Genomic DNA, 24,224 nt, shown 5'->3' with positions numbered 1-24,224 from the left:
ATATTGATGTTTAGAACAGTCATGCTTTCATTCCTGTCAACTTTCTACTCTAAAGCTATTGCAGTTACCCAATGCAAATGCAAACAGAAATGTATTGTTTTTAAGAGCGTGGGCTCTCTTCACATCACAGGTTATTAAACTGGGCTGCTGCAATCTGCCAGACTAAGATGACACATGCCTTAAAAAGAAAAAAAAAAAAAGATGTACCTCACTAATGGATCTTGTACTTTTTAATGACTGCCAAGGAAGCTATTTAAACATTTGATTGTAGAAGACAAAACTAATTTGGGCAAATCCTTCATGCAGAATCCTACTGTGTCCTGGACAAAATAAAGCTGCTGTTACTAAGTGCTCACTAACTGAAAGTACAGTCTGGGCAGGACAGTAGTCATCTCAAGCTAGTGAGAGGCGAGCACCGTAAATGTCTTAAGACTTGCTGCAATCTCAGAAAGAACCAATTAAGATACAAAAGTAGGGAGAGGTGGTTAGAGAACAGGAAGAAGGGAGAGAAAGACAACAAGCAGCTTGGGGTTGCTGAGAGGTAGAGGGTAACAGAAAGGTGACAGGAAATCTATGATGGGGAAGAGAAAGACACAAAATAATACTGGTATATGAAAGTCACATTTCTATAAAACATGAAAAGATGGCCTGATGTTTCAATTTTAAAATGTGTTAGAAATAAATGAATTTAACTTAAATTCAAGCATGACTTGCAGATGCTGAAGTTTTGCATTCCCGGTACCAGACTGAACAATGTGGCTAGAGAGAGCTGCTGTTCACAACACTGGTTCAGACCCGGAGTTTGCAAGATCATTTTACTCAGCCCTTCAATGCCAGCCCAAGTGTCTCAAACACATGCTTTGCTTAAACAAAACCAGGCAACTAAAATGCAAGAAGAAAGGGAAACATCCTTTGGGGACCTCAAACCCACCCCTTTCCTTTATTCTTCTTCATCATCATCATCATCATCATCATCATCATCTCTCTCTCTCTCTCTCTCTCTCTCTTACTTACAAAGTTTAGGAGCAGTTTGGAGATTAGTTTCTGTTGTTTGTGGCTGAGTTGCTGACTTGGGCGTTCTCACCTCAGGGTTCCGGGTGGGTGAAGGGAAGGATGGTGCAGTGGACGGCAAGAAAGAAAAGGCAAAAATACGATTCTTCGGTGTCGGTGCCGCTGATGGTTCAAAGGAGACAAGAGCCTTGTCACCTTGCACTGTAACTTGAACCTTGCTTTCAGATTGAGCCCTAGAGACAGGTGAAGTATATGCCTCAGACGACACCCACACAGCTGAGGCAGCAGTTGGGTCCAGAGAAATAATAGGGTCCTGGCCTAATCCCCCAGGGTCAAGGTGAGTAGGAGAGTCATACTCAAAGATCTTGTCCACGAATACCCACTTGAGTCCGGCAATGCAGAGGCAGAGGCTGACCAGGCAAGCCAGGATGGGGACAATGCAGATTTTCTCTGAGTTGAGGCAACCTCTCAGGCGCTCAGCTTCTAGGCACACACAGCAGGGCACGGCCAGGCCCACGAGTCCAGGGGTTCTCCCATCTTCAGTCTGGGGATCTGGCATGTCTTCTGCTGCCGGAAGCCCATCAAGAGATGGGTCTGCACTCAGCTGAGTGGAGGGGCTAGAGGACCTCTCGGCGGCGACCTCAGACATGTCTGGGGAATAAATCTCCATCGGCTCACCTCCAGAAGAAGGCCTGGCCGCTCTCACGGTCCATTACCACGCAGAGGCCCCCCCAACCAAATGATACAGCATCTTACAGGGGGAAATCGATAAATCGTCCAAGTCCAAGGCCATTATCAAAATCAAGAAGAGTTCAGGAAGATGCAAGGGGGGAAGAAAAGCTCCTAGCAACTACAAAATCAGAGTATATCGTTATAATTCTTTAAACTGCTGTTTCTGGGCCACTTTTCTAGTTCTTTTAAACGTTACTCCAAACCATCCCGGGCTCGTCAAGAGGACAGGGACCAAAATAGATCGACGGAGCTGCCGGCTGGTTAATTAAGTAAACCAGTAGCCCAAACTGAAAGGCATGTTTCTCACCTCGAGCATCTGAAGCTGGTGTCTGCTCAGATGAAGAAAACAACTGTCATGCAGGAGAAGTAAAAGCAGAAGGAGGACCAGCGGCGGTGGCGGCGGCGGCAGCAGCGGCGGCGGCAGGAGAGGCAGTAGTGACAATAGCAACAGCATCCTGTTGTGTTAACGCGACGACGGCTGAAAGGGGCTGAATCATTACAGAGCAGCAGGTGCCTGCCCTCGGAGCATCACTGCAAACAGGATCAGAGGGCTCCGGAGGCAAGAGTGCAGCCAGGAGGGGCGGTCACTCCCTTCCCCGCCCTGCCTCCACCCCACCCCCGACTACTCCTCTTTGTCCTTCTTGAGTGCTCATTCACTTTCTTCCTCTGCGGCTCTTCTCTGCTTCAGTCTCTCTCTTTCTTTCCCTTCTTCATCCAAGCCCGTCCTCTCTCTCTCCTCTCTCTCTTTCCTCCCCCTCTTCCAACCCCCCACTCCCCACTCTCTATCCACACTCTAGAGCTGCAGGCTGGTCTGAGTAAAATCAGTATCCCCAGCCACACAGGACTGCCAGTGACTTCCTATTTTATCCAATTAGAAGGAATAAAGGCCATCAAATCAAAAAGAGGCAGGCAGGCATCAGTTAAGCCTAGTCCCCATGGCCCCCACCCGTTTTCTTCCTTTTTCTTTCTTTCTCTACAAAAGCTGTCCCAGTCTTCTTCTACCCCCACCTTGCCGGCTTTCAGTGTCTTTCCTTCACCCACTGTTGGGTCAGAAAAAGCCAGCGATCGATGCTAGCAATCTAACAAAGCTGGGATGGGGAGGGGGGTGGGGGGTGTAGGTGGGACCTTATGGGTTGGACCTGAGGCTTGGCGAAGTCTGCTATCTGATTCCTCCCTAGAGAGGTAAGCTTTTCAACAGCAATTTCTTCCTGCCTGCTGCTGAGAGATAGCATTCCTTCCCTAGCCCTCTAATAAGTTTTGTTCACTAAGAAGACTGTTATTACCTGATTTTCGACCAACAGTTTGAACGTTTTTTTCCTAACCATGGACAGCTCTGCCTTTAGCCCTTTTTGCAATGACTCTGTAAGACTTTGTCATGCCCAGAGAGAAATGCTGAGTACAGGCTGGAGGGATTGCTAGGGGAGGGGTTGGCAGCCCATATATCCCCTGCTGTGGTCCCCTTTGAATTTCCATTTCTTCTATCTCACCCAAAGAAGACTAGACTAATGTCAAGCTAATAGGAAGCACCAGTAAGTAACAGAGTTATGATGCGAGCAAAGCTACCACTTCATTTTTAGATTAGCCTTTCATGGTGACTCCACACTGCAGAGGTCTGAATTCCCTGGCACTGTAATATATACCACATGTCCTCAGCTATCACCGCACTGCAAGTACTAAGAAGAGTTTTCGATGAGAGCATGCCTTTTGGGTTAGGTTTCAGGAGCTTTACCTTCCAGATAGTTTCAATGCTGATTTTTTTTCTTTTAAAACAACAGTCATTAAAACACTAGAAGAAAGCACTGTTCATAATAGAGACCACAGGCTTCTCCAAGCACTCTGCTCCATGTCACTTCACACAATATGCATCTGAACCTGTAATCCACACTTACTGTGACTGGACATCTAAACGGTTTCCAAGGAACCATTCTGTTCACCTATGTCAACAGGAGTCTTTAAAACTCTCTCTAAATCTATACTACATAGCCATCATATGAGTCCCTGAAGCAGCGAAATTTAGAACTCAAGTCCTGAGAAAATCTGCTTTAAGCACGTTGTCTTTTGTAGGGCACAATCTCCACTGCTTTGAGGTACGTTTCACCTTTAAATGATGGGAGATAAGAATATTATCACTTCTTCCTTCAAGATGAAATTAGTCCATAATTATAAATGATTTAAAGGGTCTTAACATCTTAAACTGTGTTTGCAGTACTATAACAACAACAAAAGCCTGTGCCAATTTGCATAATTGTAACCATGACTATGACAACTTTATGAGCAACATGAGTTATCCTTAAGTTCATCTCTCTATAATCTGCATTTATATACCAGTAAATGGTGTTTAAAAATAATTCCTCTGCTTATTTTCTAGGTTTATTTGACTTTAAAGCAGTGAGAGCTCTCTTACAAAGATTCTAGCTACGGACATACAATTTCACAGTGTAGAAAATGTCTACAAGCACTTAAAGCATTCACATTGAAAGATAGTAAGAGCTCAATGATCAATATTCATGTAAATATTCAGAAACAGTATCAGCAGGTGTTTATGCTAAACTACGGTAATTTATAATTTCTTCAAAAAGCACCCAGTTGAAATATATGGCACTGAATTCCTCAATTTTGACCTAAACCAAAAATATTATACTCAGTACATTAGTATTTCATCCAAGGCCAAGGTCAGCTAAATTTCAAAGACCAAAATGGGGTTCAGGTGGCCCCAAGTCAGGCAGATAGGAGAAAATACCAAGCATGATAACCCATAGTTTAGAAAAGTGGTCTTTAACTTACACCAATAGCAATTATTCACCTTACCTCAACCATTAAGAACAAACATATTCAGCAGGGGAAAAAAAAAAAAGCTACTGGGCATTGCTCTAGCTGTTACACCGAAAATACCCAACACTTATAGAGAAAACCAACATTTTATACAAAGACTAGGACAACACATCAGAGAGAGAATCCTGTGGACTACCACAAGTACTCTTTCCCTTGGACTACATAAACCAGACTTTGGGATGTGTCTGTTTTGCCTCCAGAAAGGCATTCCAGAAACCCTGTGGCACCTTGGTGCTAAGATTAGTCTGCAGACAGCCAGCTTCCTATAAAATTGTTTTTTTCCACCAAATTGGAAAATGAATGTAAATGGGGAAATGGAGAAGGATGGGAGGTGAAGAATAAAAGGAATTCTCCATTAGTTCTACCCTTGGGACTAGGACCCAGGAGTTGCCTTTCTCCCTTCATCAAATCCTCTATAGCAATAAAAGAGTGAGAAAGGAAAGTGTGAATGGGGTTAGAGGTCAGAATTTCCTTTGGATAAAACATGTATGTTTGCAGGAAAAACTGCAAGGATATATCGTTTTAACCCTTTAAGCTCAACCCCAGTAAAGCCCAGGAATACCCCATTTCCATGTCCTCTTAGAAAAATAAACTAGACAATTTTTTACTATCTTTTTAAACCTTTTATCACCATCTCCCTCACAATAACAAAAGCTACCTTTATTGAGTTCCACCCAGGTGACAAGCACTCTGCTAGGTTCATAATACACATTGTTTCTGATCTTCATTAATCCCATACAGTCAAAATTTTTTTTTTTTTTTTGAGACCGAGTCTCGCTCTGTCGCCCGGGCTGGAGTGCAGTGGCCAGATCTCAGCTCACTGCAAGCTCCGCCTCCCGGGTTCACGCCATTCTCCTGCCTCAGCCTCCCGAGTAGCTGGGACTACAGGCGCCCGCCACCGCGCCCGGCTAGTTTTTTGTATCTTTTTTAGTAGAGACGGGGTTTCACTGTGTTAGCCAGGATGGTCTCGATCTCTTGACCTCGTGATCCGCCCGTCTCGGCCTCCCAAAGTGCTGGGATTACAGGTTTGAGCCACCACGCCCGGCCTTAGAATTTTTTTAAGAAATATTTCATTGGCCCAGGCAACTTAGGTAATTTTGCCATGGACATATAGCTATGTGGCCAAGATTTGAATACGTTCTGATTCATTCTATTTCTGCTGAAAAATACTGATTTTGTTTTTTTTTATCAAAAGGGTGCATTTGATTACATTATTTATTACATATCTCTTCAAGAAGAGACTATGAAAACCAGAATAGATAACAATGAAATAGGAATTATTACCTTAATATAATTTGTAAACAAACTTAAAAGGATCTAGTTTTCAAAATAAGACTTTTAAAATTTTGCCTAATAATTTTTAGAAATTATAAGAATTAAGCATGGGCCATTTAAATACTATCTATTTATCATTTAAATCAAATGAGCTCTTCCATGGACTCATTCCAGGACTTCCTTTGGGAAGCGATTTCAGTTATGTATTGCTGTGAAACAAACCGCCCGGAAATAGCTTACAGCAATCGCCATTTTATTCTGTAGGTTTACTGGGTTCAGCTGAGTGGTTTCTCTGCTCCATTTGACGTCAGCTGGTGCTGCAGGTGAGGTGCAACTAGGTGAAAACATTCAAAATGGCTCCCACACATGATGACTGGCAGCTGCTGCTGGATGCCAGCCGGCACTGTGAAATGGTGCAGCAACCTGTGGCCTCTCCTTGTGGCGTGAGCTTCCCACAGTATGGTGGCCAGGTTGTGAGAGAAAGCACCCCAAGAGGAAGAAAACACAAGCTGCCAGTGCTCTTAAAAGTCTGTGCCTGAAAGCAGAACAAACTATTTCCCCTGCATCCTATTGGTTAAGAAGTCACCGTGCCAGCCCAGACTCAAGGACAGAGGAAATACATTTTGAGGGAGAAAGTGACAAAGAATTTGCAGCCACAATTAATCTGCTACAGAGGATAAGAAAGTAAATGCTAGTACACCAACCTGGATCAAGAAGAGAGACGGTAATATAGAATGGGATTTGGCAGAATAAAGTAAAATATACTTATATTTCTGATCCACTTTCATAATATTTCAGCTTCCTTCTAAGTTGGCTTCAAGAAAAAAAATCCTGTAATATCATCAAATAAAATAATACTAGAATTTCTCTGCTACTTCAATTCAAGTTAGTCTATGAATTCAAGCTAGTCATTCTGCTTTACTTTTATTTACTTTATCATCAGAAGAATGTACGGTAGCTCCAACAGATGAAAGAGAATGATAAATGTCATTTTGCTTTTGACCTTATTACTCATTTATTTTCTCTTTGACTTTTTTCCTGTATCTTGGCGACATAACTCTAAAATATTATCCCTGAAATCTAAAACTACTATCACTGAAAAAGTTTATCCTTGCTCCTAAATTTTACGGCTGGCAAAAGAGTAGAATTTACTTCATGGTATCTAACATAAAATAAAAATGATGGCAGCAGTTGTTTCATTTGGGGAGATCCCTACATACAAATGGCAATTATTTATTTATTTGCTGAGGAATTATGAAATCATAATTTTCACAAGAAAGCACCAGGCCCTAAAGTTAACTTTAAAACCCTGCAGCTTCTTTGGAGGATAAAGTACACCAATGGATCTGTCAGCTTCCTCCACCTATCCAAAAAACATGTCCTCAGCTAGGTCTCAGCTCCTTGACAGAGCCCTTCCCATTTTTCCAAATCATAGACCCAGTATTTCTTAACTGAAACATTTATTGGGGCATATTCACAGTCATGTGTCATCATTTAATTACATCATGTATACAGGGCTGAAGAATGCAATTTCTTTGACGGCAAAGATTATCAGTATTTGATTGTCTGATAGAGCTGGGCTATCCATTCAATACATACATTTGGTTTGGTTTTACTTTTAATTGGGATTGCATTACACAGATTATGGGGTCTCTAATAGATCAGCAGGCTTTATTCATACCCTTTATACTCCCCTCCATTTTTTCAAGTCTTTTAATGGCCTATTCAGATACTTCCTTATCAAATTTCCTCTGATTGTTCCAAAATATGCCTTGAATTAACTTAGCCCGGTCTAGCAAAACTCAGCTACCACAGATCCTATCAGTGGAGGGAAAGTTTGGAATATGCTAATATTTAACTATTTTTTCTTGTCATTCCTCTCTCCCCAGCTAAACAGAAAAGTTCTCTGAGAGCAAACCAAATCCATGTGCTGTTTGATGTTCTTCTACATTATTTATGATGCAAAATGGGTGAGATGAATGGAACTTATTTTACCTTACTGGGCATGTCTTTTCTGCCCACTTTAAAGGTAAGTCAAGACTGATTATTCTTACCCAGTGAAAATGTTCTCAGAGCAGACAATTTGACTTAATTTTAAGCATTACTTTGTGAGATGCTGTATCAAGTGCTTGATATTGACTGTGCTCTGTGTTCTCATTCTGTAACACGATGAGCAATTTACTCCGGTACATTTTGTTCTTTATGAGTTTAGATCCTTTGTAACTGAAGATACAGTAAATGATCTCAAAGATGAAGATGTGAGAATTTCATATGGAAAGATATTTTAATTGCATATGATAGTTATAGTGAGTTTGCTTTACTTTGGGAGAATCTATTAATTTCTCACTCCCCATAAGTAAAATTATTAGTTTTCTACAAACATAGTTTATTGGTCATTTTACAAGTTTACCTTCTTTTAAAATTCCACTGGAGAAGTTCTGGAACTAGATGGAAGGGGTGGTTGCACAACACTGCAATAAATGCAACTGAGTTGTGACTCTCAAATGGTTAATTTTGCTGTGTGAATTTCAACTCAAGGAAACATGAGACTGTTAAGTGTAGGTTGCCCTTTCTTCTAGAAAGTATCAATAGGAAATGTGGCATTGAATCTCAGGCAATTATTAACTATGAACTCTGAACTTATATTAATATTAATTTATATATGCATATGTATATATATGTATATATTTAGAGACAGGTTTTCACTCTGTCTCCCAGGCTGGAGTGCAATGGTGCAATCCTAGTCACTGCAGCCTTGATGTCCTGGGCTTTGCCTAGCTAACTTATTTTTAAATTATTATTATTATTATTATTATTATTATTATTATTATTTATTATTATTTTGTAGAGGCAGGGTCTCACTCTCTCACCCAGGCTAGAGTACAATGGTGCAATCATAACTCACCATAGTCTCAAACTCCTGGCCTCAGCAATCCTCCCACCTTAGCCTCCCAAAGTGCTGGTATTACAGTTGTGAGCCACCATGCCTGCCAATATGTATATTTTAAATAGGGAAATAGGATGGAGTTGAACAGTGAAAAATAAAACAGGATAGAAAGATAAGGCTTTGCTCATGTTCTCATAAGCCTTTTGAATTCAGAGTCTCAATAACATATCCATTTCCTAGTTTTTGTGTGTGTATGTGTCTGAGCTCTTTGGGATGAAGGACTCCACTGGAAATAAGTGCCAAGGACGAGGGGCAAGTGGCAGTCTTCCTGTATTATCTGTGTTTTCTTATCAAAAATGTGATAAACTCAACACCAGAACGTCAGCTCCATAAGGTCATGCACTTGTGTCTGCCTCCACTGCTACATCCCCAGTACCTACAGCATGCCTGGCACACAGCAGACATTTGTTAAACAAATGCATCCAAATGAAAACGACATGGAAGAGGGATGAATAAACTATGGGAAACATCTTTGAGACATGGGTTTTACCAGTCTGAGTAAATGCAAATAATGTTAAATTACTGTGTGTGGGGGATGTGTGTGTGTGTGTGTGTGTGTGTGTGTGTGTGTGTGACAAAAAGAAGAAAAACCAAAAGAAACATTATCTTTATACAGAGTAATCTGAGGTTATGTGGATGAATGGCCATTTCTAACATTTACTAGAGCAATATATGTTGGCTTAGTTACCTTGAGCCAATATCTTTGCTGTGTCTCATTAATATTCACTATGACAGTTAAGTTCAGGCCACAGAGCAGCATAGCTCAGAGAGATTTTCTGTTGTTTGTTTTTCATTCTTCTGGCAAATGTAACAAAAATGCAAGATATAATTTTGCTTTTATGTACATATCCAATGTGTAATCTTATTTAACGAAAATGATAATGGATGTATTTTAATGCAGTGAGAGAAGTTTTAGCTAAAAACAAGGAGGAAATACCTTGATAACCGATGCTGGTTTAATATAAATTCAGCAAAGTTTTAAAAATGGGAGGGATTGAACTTGACATATACTTAAGCACTAGCTATTTGTTTTAAAGTTCAGTTGCTTGTCAGCCAGTTCTATAAACTGGTCCCCCAATCAACCCAGAAATGTAGTTAGTTAGTATATAGCACAGCATATCACTTATAGCAAATGCTCTAGAAATATGTGTTAATTTGATTTTTAAATCTCCTGCTTAAAATAGAGAGAAACAGTTGAGCATGAGATTATACACATGTGAAAGCAGTTATGAATTACTCATAAGAGAGGACCAGCTATTCAAGAGACTGAAACTTCATGTAAGCCCATGTGTAAAATATACTTGCACAACATTCCTGGAATAAAGTAAGTTTGAGGAAAGGGATTACCTGAAGTGTTCTACTTTTAAACATGGTTCAAATTTCTTTTCCCTTTATTTTTATTTATTTATTTATTTTGAGATGGAATCTCGCTCTGTCGCTTAGACTGGAGTGCAGTGGCATGATCTCAGCTCACTGCAGCCTCCGCCTCCCAGGTTCCAGTGATTCTCCTGCCTTGGCTTCCTGGGTAGCTGGGATTACAGGCACACACCACCACACCCGGCTAATTTTTATATTTTTAGTAGAGATGGGGTTTCACCATGTTGGCCAGGCTGGTCTTCTAACTCCTGACCTCAGGTGATCTGCCCACCTCGGCCTCCCAAAGTGCTAGGATTATAGGCGTGAGCCACCACACCTGGCCAGTTCAAATTTCTGAATCTGAAAAGACCTTAGCCAGAGAAAACATCTTACAATATACATTTTCCTTAGAGTACACACAGTTTTCTTCCCCTTGTTGCTGATCAAAATGAAAATATGAAGTTGCACCAAAGGGAAAAAAAAAGAAGAAGAAATAAAAATATATGCAGTTTCCAGAACTGATTCGGGATTCCCAGTGAGCCACCTAAGTGTCAGGCAACACTATTGTAAGATCATAACCTTTATGATGCTCATGGAAGCAGAAGTATCCCATTTAAAATGAAATGCCAATCTCATTTTTCTGCTGCAAGGGGTGGAAACCGTTTCTGCATTGTTACAGTTTTTATTACTTAAAAAGATATGAATTTGAAAGTTATAAGATAAAAATGTCTTATGATTTGACCTCCAGCTCAAATGTTTCTATCACAAATCACACGATAGGTTGCTAGAGTCAGACTTGTTTAAGAATGACTTGTTTCTTTTCTGTCCAACATGGTAGCTCCTGCCTGTGATCCCAGCTACTGGGGAGGATGAGGCAGGAGGACTGCTTGCGGTCAGGAGTCCGAGACCAGCCTGGGCAACAGAAGGAGACCAGATCTCTAAAACACTGGGAGAAAAAAGAGAATGGACTTGTTTCTTTTCTATTTCAGTAGTTATTTGGAGTAAAAGAATTTACATTTAATGCAAAGGTCAACTGTAATCTCAATAATAATGAGATTTAAAGTTTTTAATTGACTGAAGGTTGGAGCTGCAACAGGTCTTACCCATGAATTTTATTTCTTTAATTTTTAAAATTATACTTTAAGTTCTAGGGTACGTGTGCACGACATGCAGGTTTGTTACACGGGTATACATGTGCCATGTTAGTTTGCTGCACCCATTACATGAATTTCATTTTATACAGGAAAAAAAAAGTTCTTGGGAGGTTAAAAACAGAATAATAACCTGCTTAGAGTCACACAGAAAAGAATTTCAAAGTCAGGACTAGAAATCACATCTATTTCTCTTTCTTTTTAATTAATTTCTATAAAGGAAGGCTCTTTGGTTGCATACTGCCAATGCAGATACACAGACTTGATTTGATAGTTTAGATTTTCTCTCACTTGGGGCCATGAAAGATGTCTGTACCAATACCTCACTTTGACCGTTTCCCTGGACCATTTCTACTTGAAAGTTTACTTTTTAATGCTCCCACGACCACTTGTGGTCACAACTCTACTTAATGGGCCTCTTTCTTAAAGATATTCAGAGACTAATACTCATATTTGAACTCCGTTCTTAAACAGCATGTTATCAAACTAAGGAAGCATACAAAATGTGTGTTCCAGAACCCAACAACTTCCCCTGAGAACAGGCTGGAGATGAGACGCTACCTGAGTTGTGGGAGCATTACAGTTAGCTTTATTGCTTACACAGGAAAGTACAGAATAAAGAAATTACAGAGGATAGGAACGCAATGTATCCTCAGGAAAGAAGACTGTCACCAAAATGGGAATTGCCCAAACATCACTGCAGTAGCTCAAACACAAACTGTACCAAAAATTGTCACTAGCTGGAAATCAGGGAGCCAAGGTTACATCTTCTTTTAATTTGGAGAATTAAAAGCCTGGGACAGGGGAAGGAGTAATTATTAGGGAACAGGAACAAGAAGGTTGCTACTGGCTGAGTTATACTCTGAAATATGATGACTAGAAAACCCTCAGTCCAAATATGGTGGCTTATGCCAGAGAAACATATATTCTATTTGATAGCATAATCCATGACCCACATGTTTTCTTAAACATTGCAATAAAAGATATATACTATGCATACTGGGATATTTGGGGGTAAAATGAACTCATGTATATTTGAAATGTCATCAAAAAATAAAAAGTTGATAGATAAATGGGTAGACATTTGGTAAGCAAATATAGGAAAATATTAACTGTAAAATCTCAGTAGTGGGCATAAGTTTGTTTACTGAATGATTAATTCACCTTTTCTCTATCTTTGAACATTTCATAATAAAATGCTGGAACTGTTAAAAAAAATTTCATGGTGTTTCTGGGTTCATATATGATAAGGAGCCTATCTTGATATACTATGGCAAATTTTATTATAAAACTCATTACCTATGCCAAACAAACAAAATAATCCAGCAATTCTACATTTAGTAACCTTCACATGCTTATTTTTTTCCTTCTCTGCATTGTCCTCCAGCCTCCACCCATCACTACGTCTTTCCCCTACTACTTTTATTTTAAGGAATTGATTTTTAAGATGAATTTCAAAATTATATCAAGGGTAAAAGATTCATATAATTTTAACCATTATCTAATGACAATGAGGTATCTTTATGTGGTAACCATTAATTGCTATAAAACATCTAAGAGCTTTTTCTGCCCCTCTCCCCTCACCCAATACCATTTATTTATTGAGAAGGGATTTTCCTTAATGCTATACTTCAATCCCTGGGGAATTAGAACATCTATGAATAATGTGACTTGGGAAAATGTAAAGTTCACATTACTGAAAAAATCTGAAAGGTTAGATGGTAAGCTTATTCTGTTGAAATCAGTAGAATCTTTGGCTTATTCAGGACACTCCCATTCTGAACACACCTTTTCCAATGGTCAACTGGTCAGTGGACCATAAGGCCAGAGGCTACAATGTGAAGGTTGAGCTTCTCTGCTGCTGGATTTTCCACCCAGTGATTCACACAGATATTTTATAAACTATTAAATATGTATGATGCAGTACAAAGCCCCTCTAAAAGCATCTGTATTTAACTAAATCATGTCCCTGACAGCAAGAGGCATGCAGAGCAATTTAACCTAGCAGGAAAAGTACTTCTTTTACAAATCACTGCAGTGCAGAGCTTCAACCATATGCTTCTTTTTGCCCCCACCTCCCGCGCCCGAACACATCCAGTAAGAAAGGAAAGGCTTAACTTAAATGGTTTGAAATGCTTTTAGATAGGATTTTAAAACAAAACATAAGACTTTAGAAGTGTTTCTCAAAAATTTTACCACCTTAAGGCTTTGCCAGTACTCTGTCCCTAGAGGTCAGAGAAGTAACCCAGCCTCAGGTTAAGTCTCCTTAACCCGGGGTTAAATACCTGGAATTAGCCCACTGTCTTCTATCATGCTCTTCCAAATGTCTACTGCTGTTTAGTGACTAATATCAAAGGCATCTAGAAACTATCACTGTACAACTAGATCCCCCATATTCTTCTCTTTCACCCCAAAAAAGATTCAAAGAAAAAAGTTTTGGATGGGAAACTTCAGGGCACATCAAAAGTTAAATGATTGTTACCCCTTCACAACCGAAGACCGAAGAATCTAGTGAGATAAGTAGTACCAATTAAGCAGTTTTCCAAGGTACCTAAGCATTTGGCAAGGCAAAAGAATAGCAGAGGGATCTCTACATTTTTTAAAAAGTGCAATGACAATGTAAAACATTTTTAGAAATCTCATGCACAGAATTAACTGTGCTCCCAGAGACAGGTGGTTTTATAATAACCTGTGGTGGGGGCGGGGGGGAAATGTGTTGAATGAGTACAAAAATAATTAACTTACTGTCAAAAAAATCGGGGCTAAATGCTTGAATTGCCCAAATCAAAATGAAATGGCGTTACTGTAATTCAGCCAACTGATCAGGAAATGTGCTGTGCAGCATTGAAATGAACTTCTTTTCACAATCTGGCCAGTACAAAATGGAAAACCTCAGGATGACCTGCTTTTCAAAAGCAGTAGATTTCAAATTTTAAGGTCACTGTACAGGGTGTAATAAAAATAGCTACCATTTCTAAAGACCTAATCTATATGTTAATTTACTTGGCTACCCATCCACCTATTCATCCAAAAGATGTTTACTAAATGACCGTATCTGTGCCAGGCATTGTGCTGGGGTTTGTAGATTTGGTAAGAGGAAATTAATTTCCATCTTATAGTTTTCCTTTTCTTCTAAAATAGCAAATGGGATCTGTAGAGAGTGAAGGCATGATTTGAATTTTTAGAGTGGTAAGGTCTGAGTCACCTTAGAAAATGGAAGAGAAGGCTGACTGTGAAAAACAGAAACAGGTCAGACATTGTGCCAAGTAGTATATACACATCAGTTCTTATTTATAATCTTTACAATCAGTATGCAAACTAACTGATATTTTTCCTATTTCACAGACGGAAAAATTAAGGATTAAAAAAGATGCACAGAGAACCCACAATTACATAGCTAGTAAGTGGTGAAGCAAAGATTCAAACCAACTGAACTTCAAAAGTCATTTTTCTGTACCACTGTACAATATCTTTATACTGATACAAAGTATGGAAGAAGACTTTCAAAGCATTTTTTAAAATCATCAATTACATAAGAGATGTTTTTGTTGTTGAGCTCTACAGTAAAATTTTCATTTGGACTTACACAAGACTCAACGGGAGGAAAAGGGGAAGAAAAGAAGAAAACAAAATGTGATGATGAGAATGTACATGTTCACATGCATATTACAGTTTCTACTTTGGATAGATTTATTTTTCAGATCAGTTCAGCTTTTTCCAAAACCAGGATTTAATGTGGAATATTAGGTTATCCATTCAATTATGCTATGCGTCTTAAGTCTGGCCATGATGAAACCAACCCATTTAAATGATGTTGCTAGTAAGTACATGAATCAAAATAATTTAACATGCTAAACAGTATCATGGCCCTCTGTTGCATATTTCTTTGAGCATCAACAAGATGAAGGAAGAAGGCATGCCACAAACTCAGAGTTTAGAATAAAAGTGTGATTTCTCTCTTTCAGTTTTTTAAGAGTTTTAATCAGTATTTGAAAGCACCATACAATTACAGAAAATTAGAAATTACTCAAATTAAAATGAAAAGGGAAGATCAGGTCAGTAGTTACTGCTTCCTCTGCCATAGATTTCCCATTTATTTTAAAAAATGTGTGCTTTTTCAGAGTTTTTCCATAGACATTCTAGGTTGATCTTGTCTCTGCTGCTTTATGCAACTTTTTGTTTTTTTTTCAAGTAAGTATCTTGCTCAGCCTCAGACTGCTGGGCTCAAGTGATCCTACTGTTTCAGCCTCCCAATTGGCTGGGACTACATGTACACATCACAACACCTGGCTAGTTTTTAAAATTTCTTTGTAAAGATGGGATCTCACAATGTTGCCCAGGCTAGTCTTGAACTCCTGGCCTCAAGAGATCCTCCTGCCTCAGCCTCCCAAAGTACTGGGACTACAGGTGAGCATCTACTCACCTACAGACTACTTCTCCCATCCTTAAGCAACTTCATTCATTCCTTCAATTATTTTTTTAAGCAAGTACCTCATATGTACCAGGCCCTACCTAAGACTGAGAGGAAGAGCAAGGCAGGCACTGGGGAAAGAGACTGCAATAGTTTCTGCTTCTGTGATATTTAAATTCTAGTGGAAGACTTAGTTTTCCTAATCTTAGGTGGGCACAAAAGGCAGACTTCAGAAGTAGGAGTCCATAGTCTTATAATGGATTCTATTTGTGCAGTTGACACATAGTAGAGTAATTCTTGTTTAATGAGCCTGTCAGGAAACACTGGTTATTGTATATGCATGTCTAAGTATCTGAAATTTTCCTTCACTCCGGATCCAGTTATGGAAATGTTTTCTTCTGATAGTGTTTTGTTTGATTAGTGATAGAAGAAGAATGCAGAATTCAATTCCAGAAGGGATCATGCCCAGGCAAGAGGTCTTTGGAGGTACTGGACAATTACAAGCAGAAAAACATCATCTATCTGTTTCCATTCTCGGTAACCACCAAAACAAAACAGCCACAAAAGCAGACTAGGCTGTCATAATAATTTAATGATTGCATTTTTTAAAGCTGGTGGCATGATTGTTTTGGTAGATGGATTAAAATAAATAAATAAAAGAAAGCATTAATACAGTTTATTATTATCTTTTTGATGAATTGAAGCTTTCTTATTTACTGGTGATACCAAAGCACAATTTTAAAGTACAGTTAGTCAGATTTCCTGAATTGCTAAGAAAATGTGTTAATTTCATAGAAATTCTAAAATATCAGCATAAAAAGGTAGTTGAAAATCAAAGAGGAAAACATGAATTACATGCATATAGATATATATCTGATTTAAAAATTTGTTGCTTATAGACCCTAGATTAATTAATAAGGAAGTTCTACAGGAATCAAAGAAATAAGTGTTAAACATTTTGACTAAGCATTAGTCTTGATGACAACCTAGCTCTGCGAAATCATTGGCATGTCAAATGCTAACAAGTATGAGAATGAGTTTTAGAATTAAACTTACAAGCTATCATCTTTCTAAATGAATGAGCTGCTCAGAGATGAACTGATGGTAACTAAAGAAATCAATAATAAAATGATCAGGATGAACATCCTGTATCATATTAGAAACAATTTTCTCTTCTTTCAGTTAATTCTGATGAAAATATACAAGGCTCTCGAGCAACAAGTTTCTCATCAACATCTAAATCAATTTGAACTTTGTATCCTTACAGTGTAATCTAACACTGAACATTGTCATTGTGTGACATGTCCAATTAAGGCATGTCCAGTGAAGAAAAGAGTGTATATTTGGATGGAACTCATTTATTTTATATTAACATAGCTTGAAGTTACATTTTAAAAGTTGCTAAAATGATTTTCACTTTAAAAATCGGTTTCTCTTGTTTAAATACTATTTCCTCTGATGCTCAAAAATAAAACATTAATTTTTAATGTCACAAGTTTATAAACACTTTGAAGTTAAAAGTATAAATATGCATTATTTACTTTTCTATTAACTTATTACCACAGCACTTACCTTTTTCATTACAAATTCAATAATTTGTTATACCACTAAGATACATGGAGCACTAGATATTATGTTAAACAAAGATCTTGTTTCTATTGTTATTAAGAACAAGTATGTCCACCCCCCAAAATACAGTGAATTCTGTGCAAATTAAAAGAGATTTTTTAAATGAGTAGTAAATCAGGTCCAATTATGAGCAACAGAGTCTCAAAGGGTCCTAGATTAACCTCACCAGAACTTTCCATGTTGAATTAAGAATGCAGTTTGGTCAGGAAAGATATCCTTTTCCTATATCTTGTTTATATCTACTATAAATACCATAAGCATTCCATTAGCATTAACCCAGTGATTAATGCATATGTCATGGACTCAGGTTCTAATCAGTGATAATAACTGCCTACAACTATTTCCACAACTGTTCATCTCCCAACTCTTTTACCCTGACTAACAAAGAAATGCCTACTAAAGTCTAAGAGTTCATGTAGTTACAGGAAACCAGATGCATTATTTATAAGGATGCAGAGGCTAGAAAGTTCGGCTGTGTCGCTTACCCCAGCAGCAGTAGGCTCTAAGCTATTGGCAGTAGGACCATTGCCAGTGCATTAGAAGATGAGATAGAAGGGATCTCTGCCAAATAAAATAGCTAAGTAATAACAAATGTTAAAAAAGGAGAGCCTTGGGGGTTGGAAGGAGTCTTGAAGATCACTGTTGAAGCACAATTCAGGAGATCACCAAGCTTTTGCAGTCAATACAGAAGGAAGAGCTGTAATCTCAATTAATTCTTTGTGTCTTATCTTTCTTGAGTACTTGCTTTTTAATTACAGTTATGCATTTTTTTAAAGTTACTACAGTATCTGTACATAAATGAGAAATTACAACTGTTATAAAAGAGGTAAAGTGCACAGTATGCGATTTCAAGTCCAGGTATAATTAATTGTGTGTTTCTATGGTCCGCCCTGTTTAGAAATCCATACCACTGTTTTAGTGATCCAGGAAAAATCAGTATTTTTCTTCTTTGATTTCAAAGAAAAATAAAAACCCAGACACAAAAACCCACAATTTCTTATTCTTCATATGTTCCAACTGATATACTGCTACAGACAGATACCTGTTGTGGCTTTAAGTAGATTTTGAGATAGTGCCATTCAAGTTTCATTTTCTGTTTAATCATCGTCAGTCACTTGGAATTTACACCACAGCACAAGAGGCTGCATGCTTTAAATGTTAACAACAGCAGGGGATGAGAATGCCATCTTGCCTGAAGAAAAAAAAACCTAAAATCTGACAAAATAAGTCAACTGAAACACAGAAAAAAGGAAACTTAACATAGGGATTGTTAAAACAAATAACCTTCCATATCAATCTGAAATTTAAACTAAAAGCTATGGTTATAGTCTGCTTCTCAAAACTCATCTGAATGTTACCATCAGTTTCAAACATGAAGTAGCTGAGGCTACATACCACATAGTGTGTTTATTCTTTTCTTTGAATAACCTAAGCATTTCAGATGTTTACTGCATATACCTTTTATCTACAATGTCATTCTCATCATTATCTCCTCATCCCAAATGTGTGTGCACTGGGGAGGTAGACGGGATGAAGATTGTGGCATTCTTTTTTATTATCCAAGTACCAAATAAATATAACTTGGTACTTAAAATTGTTCTACTTTTAATGCCTTTTATCATACTAAATTGGTGTGTCTATTTCCATATCTTGCTTAGGAAACTGGGTTCATAGAGCAGATTTGGTCATCTCATTAAGGAAAAAAGACCATTTCTGAAAGTAACTGCAATGATTATTTGCCCTTTAGACTAGCAGGATAGAGGTCACAAGAAGAGCTTTCTGAGCTCAAGAGGTGTTCTTCTGAGCCTTCAACCTCTACCATCTGTGGGTGAAAAGAACACAGGATGAAGAGTCAGAAAGTTTGGGGTTGAATCCTGCTTCTACCACTACTTGACAAATATTGAATTGTCTTGAGTATCAGTCTCCCCATCTAAATAATTGAACTAACAATATCCATTCTCAGATGAAAGCATCTGACACATAGTAGATGCTTACTAAAATATGTTATTGTTGTCTATTATTACTAGTAAGAGTAAATGAAAAATCCACGGTATTGACACTATTGTGGCACTTCTCTTGTTCCCAAGCAAGTGCCTCTTCAGCACTACAGAGAGGAACAGCGACCAGTTAATAAGTAGATTCTGGAATAATTTGCAATAATCCTATCAAAGGAGAAACAGATTTTTATAAATCACCATGAAAACAAGTATTTATGATGAAATGAAAAACAAATCTTCCAGATATAAAAACCAGAAATAAATTTAAAATATACATATGTAGAATGTGAATGCTTCTCAAAATGTTACAGGTTCTCTAATAAATATTATTTAAGCCAATATTAGTTTTTTAAAACTTTGATTTTAAAATACTTATATATCTGTGTCCATGATTTAAGGTGAAGGCAGTTTACTTTTCATTGTATATGTGTACAACTTAAAAAAATGACAATCCAACAAAAAATTCATTAACTCACTGTTGATGTTGACATCCATTTAATAAATACTTTCTGAGAACTGGCATAGTATTACGTTATGGGAATAGAAATACAAATCAACCAAAATTCTTCCCTCTAGTATTTTATATTCTGGTGTGGGAACTGATGTGCACATTAATATGGATAAGAAGTGGCAAGACTATGGTTCAAGAAAGAGCCATGGGACCACCTAAAGTGAACTGCTGGGGAGTAGAAGATAATCTAACATCTGAGTATAACTACAAAATAATAAGGGGTTTGATTTCACTCCTTGATTGGACAAAGAACATTTGTTATAATTTCAGACCATTATTTTAATAAAATATACCCAGGTCTGCACTTCAAATAAAAAGGAAGGAGAAGAGTTATGACATTTTGAAAATTGAGACTAGAGCCAACTCTATTCTTCATGAAGACCTTCTCCACCAGAAGCTTTTATTAGACTAATTCCTCAGTGCACTGTTTACCCAAAAGATCACAGCCAATGTTCTAGAAACCTTAAAAAATAAGCAAGGGCTGGGCGTAGTGGTTCACGCCTGTAGTACCAGCACTTTGGGAGGCCAAGGCGAGTGGATCACTTGAGATCAGGAGTTTGAGACCAGCCTGGCCAACATGGTGAAACACCGTATCTAACAAAAATACAAAATATTAGCCAGGTGTGGTGGTGCACAACTATAATCCCAGCTACTCAGGAGGCTGAGGCAGGAGAATCGCTTGAATCGGGTAGGCGGAGGTTGCAGTGAGCCAAGATCATGCCACTGCACTCCAGCCTGGGTGACAGAGTGAGACTCCATATGAAAAAAAAAAAAAAAAAAAAAAAAAAAAAGCAGAAAGTTTTATTATATTTGCTTCTATGTGTACACATGTAGTGCATGTTACTTTCCATTTTTCCTTTTTTTACAAGGTAATTACAAGGTAATTCTCCCACCCCCATAATCTATATTTCCTAAAACACACCCAGGGACCTTTTGTATAGTTTATTTTCTCACAGATAACTTGGAGAAAGTCTGAACAAAGATGCATTTATGCTGTGGAACATTAGGGAGGTGAAATTAAGAAGCTGGTATGAGAACAACAGAGGAAAAACATGCATATGGATCAAGTAAGAGAAATGTACAAAATTTGTGAAAAATCTATTATGGCCACTTAAATAATTTTCTCTCAGATATATGTAAGGCTATGCCTCTTTGTATCACATTTCATCATAAAAATATCATGTTTGACAAGGCAGGTTCCTCCTGGTACATTTCATCAGAGCTGGGGCATATTCGATTTTACAGCTTAAAAAAAATGCAGCAACAGCAACTTCCTTTTCAAAGCTTTGTAGACTGAGAATTGTTGGGGAAAAAAAAAAAAAACCTGTTCTCAAAGCTACATTATTTGTGAAAGAAATGGATTTTTATAGGCTGATTCAATATGTAGATTTCTAGGTTAAAATGTAGGACAATATTTGTGTAGAACATTAAAACTAACATTTTAAATATTTTGTCATGTAGAATTTTATTTTTAAATATATCTTAATTCCCATTTGTAGTTGAAATCTTTATCAAATGACACAGAAGTTTCTTGTCAGTTAGTCACTGCTCTTAATACATGAATTTTAAGAAAATTGAGAGAGGAATGATCATAAAGGAAAAATTTTGGTTTTATAATTTTAACAGATTAATCTACTAGATTCCTCGATTATAACTAGGCATACTTTCTAAAATTGATCACTTCTCCTTTCTTTGGATCAATTCAAATCTTTAAACAATAAAAAGTAAGAAACAAAACAAGTCTTACTTAATGAATAAGACAAGTTTAGGAAATTGCAAGCTGGGTATGATGGCTCACGTCTATAATCCCAGCACTTTGAGGTTGAGGTGGGAGCATTACTTGAGCCCAGAATGTTTGAAACCAGCCTGAGCAACATAGGAAGACCTTGTCTCTATTTAAAAAAATAAAATTGCAACCTTTTCATATACACACATTTCCAGACGGTCTAAACAAAAGTATCTTCTCAGATATGTAAGATAGTCTTTGGAACTCCATCTCTGTATCAAGGATAAGTGTCTGCTCATCAACAATGATTCAACTTACCATACTATAGTTATGCTTTTCTAAAAGTTTCTAGTTATATTTCAAAAAGCTCCCCAAACTACTTGCAAAACCCTATTTAGTGTAAATTAATTTCCAGCACCTTTAATCACCACTAATCTTTTATTCTTGCTGGTAAATTATAGAATGTCATCATCTTTTAAAATGAGATAAATTTCAGGATTCTGATTTCTTAGTAAAATGAGCTGTAAATATGAAGTAGAAACAACAATTTGCTATTTTAGAAGACAGACAACAGTAAAACAATAATAATATTTTCTTTTTCTTTTCTTTTCTTTTTTTTTTTTTTTTTAGATGGAGTCTTGCTCTGTCCCCCAGGCCAGAGTGTAGTGGTGCGATCTCGGCTCACTGCAACCTCTACCTCCCAGGTTCAAGTGTTTCTACTGCCTCAGCCTCCCAAGTGGCTGGGTTTACAGACATGTGCCTCAATGCCTGGCTAATTTTTGTATTTTTAGCAGAGATGGGGTTTCACCATGTCGGCCAGGATGGTCTCAAATTCCTGACCTCAAGTGATCTGCCCGCCTTGGCCTCCCAAAGTGCTGGGATTACAGGCGTGAGCCACCACACCTGGCCAATATTTTCTTTTGAATTACATAACCACAAATAGCTTTTCTATCTTAAGGAATATTTCAAAAAATAAAAACTTGATTTGAAAGTCTTCCTCTTGCCATATTTTACTTCCCATTATGATTATGTGTCATTATGCACAATTAATCACAATTAAACTTTTGACTTCGCTGCGAACTCCTTCAGCCCAAGGACTATTTCCTATTTATCTCCCCCAACCATTACACCTCCCACCTCCCACCTCCCAAGAAATATGCATACACATTTCCTAGCCTCATGCTGAAATACAGCAGGCCCTGGTTATTATCTATTCATTTTCATTAAAGAGAGGGAAAGTTTTGGCTGAGCACAGTGGCTTATACTTATAATTCCAGCACTTTGGGAGGCCAAAGTGGGTGGATCACTTGAGGTCAGGAGTTCAAGACCAGCCTGGCCAACACGGTGAAACCCCATCTCTACTAAAAATCAAAAAATTAGCCAGGTGTGGTGGCGCACACCTGTAATCCCAGCTACTCGGCAAGCTGAGGCAGAAGAATCGCTTGAACCCGGTAGGCGGAGGTTTCAGGGAGCAGAGATCGCACCACTGCACTCCAGCCTGGCAACAGAGCTAGATTCTGTCGCAAAAAAAAAAAAAAAAAAAAAAAAAAAAAAAAAAAAAAAAAAAAGAGAGAGAGAGAGAGGAAAAGTTTTCAGTGACCTAAGGATCAAAGAGCAAAAACAGGGCCATTCAATTTTAATTCACCTACATTCACCACTTACTTGCTATTTGACTTTAAGGGTCACTTAGCCTATCCCTATCTATATTTTGCTTTCCTTACCATTGAAATAATGAGAACAGTCCAAAATTTCTTTAAAAATTTAAAGGAAAGACTGATTAAATTTCTGATAATTACAAATACAAATTCCTGCAACGATTCACAAAGCCAGGCATTCTCTCTCTCTCGCCCTTTCCTTCTGACATTTCTTAAAAAGCTCTTTAAAGCTTGGTATTCACTCAAGAGGTAGTGCTAGAATACCTCAGCAAAGAACACATCAAGAGTCCATCGTTGATGGATAAATTCAACCTAAATACCAACCTGAAATCAGAGATAGTTATGGACTTGAATAAAAATGAGCACAGCTCTAGGCTCAAACCCACAGTGACCCAATTAATTGGTTTTTGAGAGTTTGCTGACCTTTGGTAGACTGAGAGATAAAATGAAAAGTGCCATTCCGGCACTTTTGATGATTAGCTGAACTATGTATACACAGCACCTTTATTAGAGAAATGAATTAAGTATTCGCAGCTTGTATGGGAGATGCATTATAACAAGAGTGGGACAGAGAAAAGTGGAAGATGCCCACAGATGAACTACCAGAGTTGTTATTTCGTTTAGGTTTAAATGGTGATGTCTACAAGTCTGATAAAACCTCAATCAGTGTTATGTCACAACTGACAAAGACCTGGTGAGTTTTCTACACAATATTAAATGGAATGGGCTAAGCATGCTCTTTTTCTTTCCAAACCGTAAAATGAAAAACACCCAAACCCTAATCAACATACAATTACTCTGGTAAAAGAAACTAGCAATTTTTCTAAATCTCTTTAATCATGGATTTTTTTTTAAAGGATCCATATCAAGTACTCTGACTTTTCACATCAAAGTTAGAATATTTTACAGATTTCAAAATGTTTCCCATGCATTCTAATTTCAAAACTCATTTCTCTACGTTTTTCTACTTTCTTTCAAAAGGCAGAATTTC

General features: G+C 37.8%; 2 protein-coding genes across 16 annotated transcripts in view; both read right to left on the bottom strand.

Annotated features, from left to right (window-relative positions):
- The window catches only part of NRG1 (neuregulin 1), a 1,121,522-nt gene that overhangs the window by 126,563 nt on the left and 970,735 nt on the right, over nt 1–24,224 (bottom strand). For 3 of the 15 annotated variants that reach the window (XM_037983815.2, XM_007962129.3, XM_073018028.1), the window contains exon 1: nt 1,015–1,686. The exons of the other annotated variants lie outside the window; for them this stretch is intronic. In XM_037983815.2, coding sequence (XP_037839743.1) covers nt 1,015–1,681 — 667 coding nt within the window. In that variant the 5' untranslated portion in view covers nt 1,682–1,686. Of the gene's footprint in view, nt 1–1,014; nt 1,687–24,224 lie in introns of those variants that run through there. 15 annotated transcript variants of the gene reach the window in all.
- On the bottom strand, nt 2,009–2,197 carry LOC140712189 (uncharacterized). The gene has a single exon (XM_073018029.1). The coding sequence runs from the start codon at nt 2,195–2,197 to the stop codon at nt 2,009–2,011; it is 189 nt and encodes a 62-aa protein (XP_072874130.1).

The sequence above is a fragment of the Chlorocebus sabaeus genome, chromosome 8 (genome assembly GCF_047675955.1).
Source record: "Chlorocebus sabaeus isolate Y175 chromosome 8, mChlSab1.0.hap1, whole genome shotgun sequence".
Lineage (NCBI taxonomy): Eukaryota > Metazoa > Chordata > Mammalia > Primates > Cercopithecidae > Chlorocebus > Chlorocebus sabaeus.
The sequence above is the reverse complement of the archived record's forward strand: the minus strand, read 5'-3'. Positions and strand labels throughout refer to the sequence as shown.

Coding starts and splice junctions, on each gene's coding strand:
- LOC140712189 (XM_073018029.1), bottom strand. CDS start 2,197: ATGCTGTTGCTATTGTCACTACTGCCTCTCCTGCCGCCGCCGCTGCTG.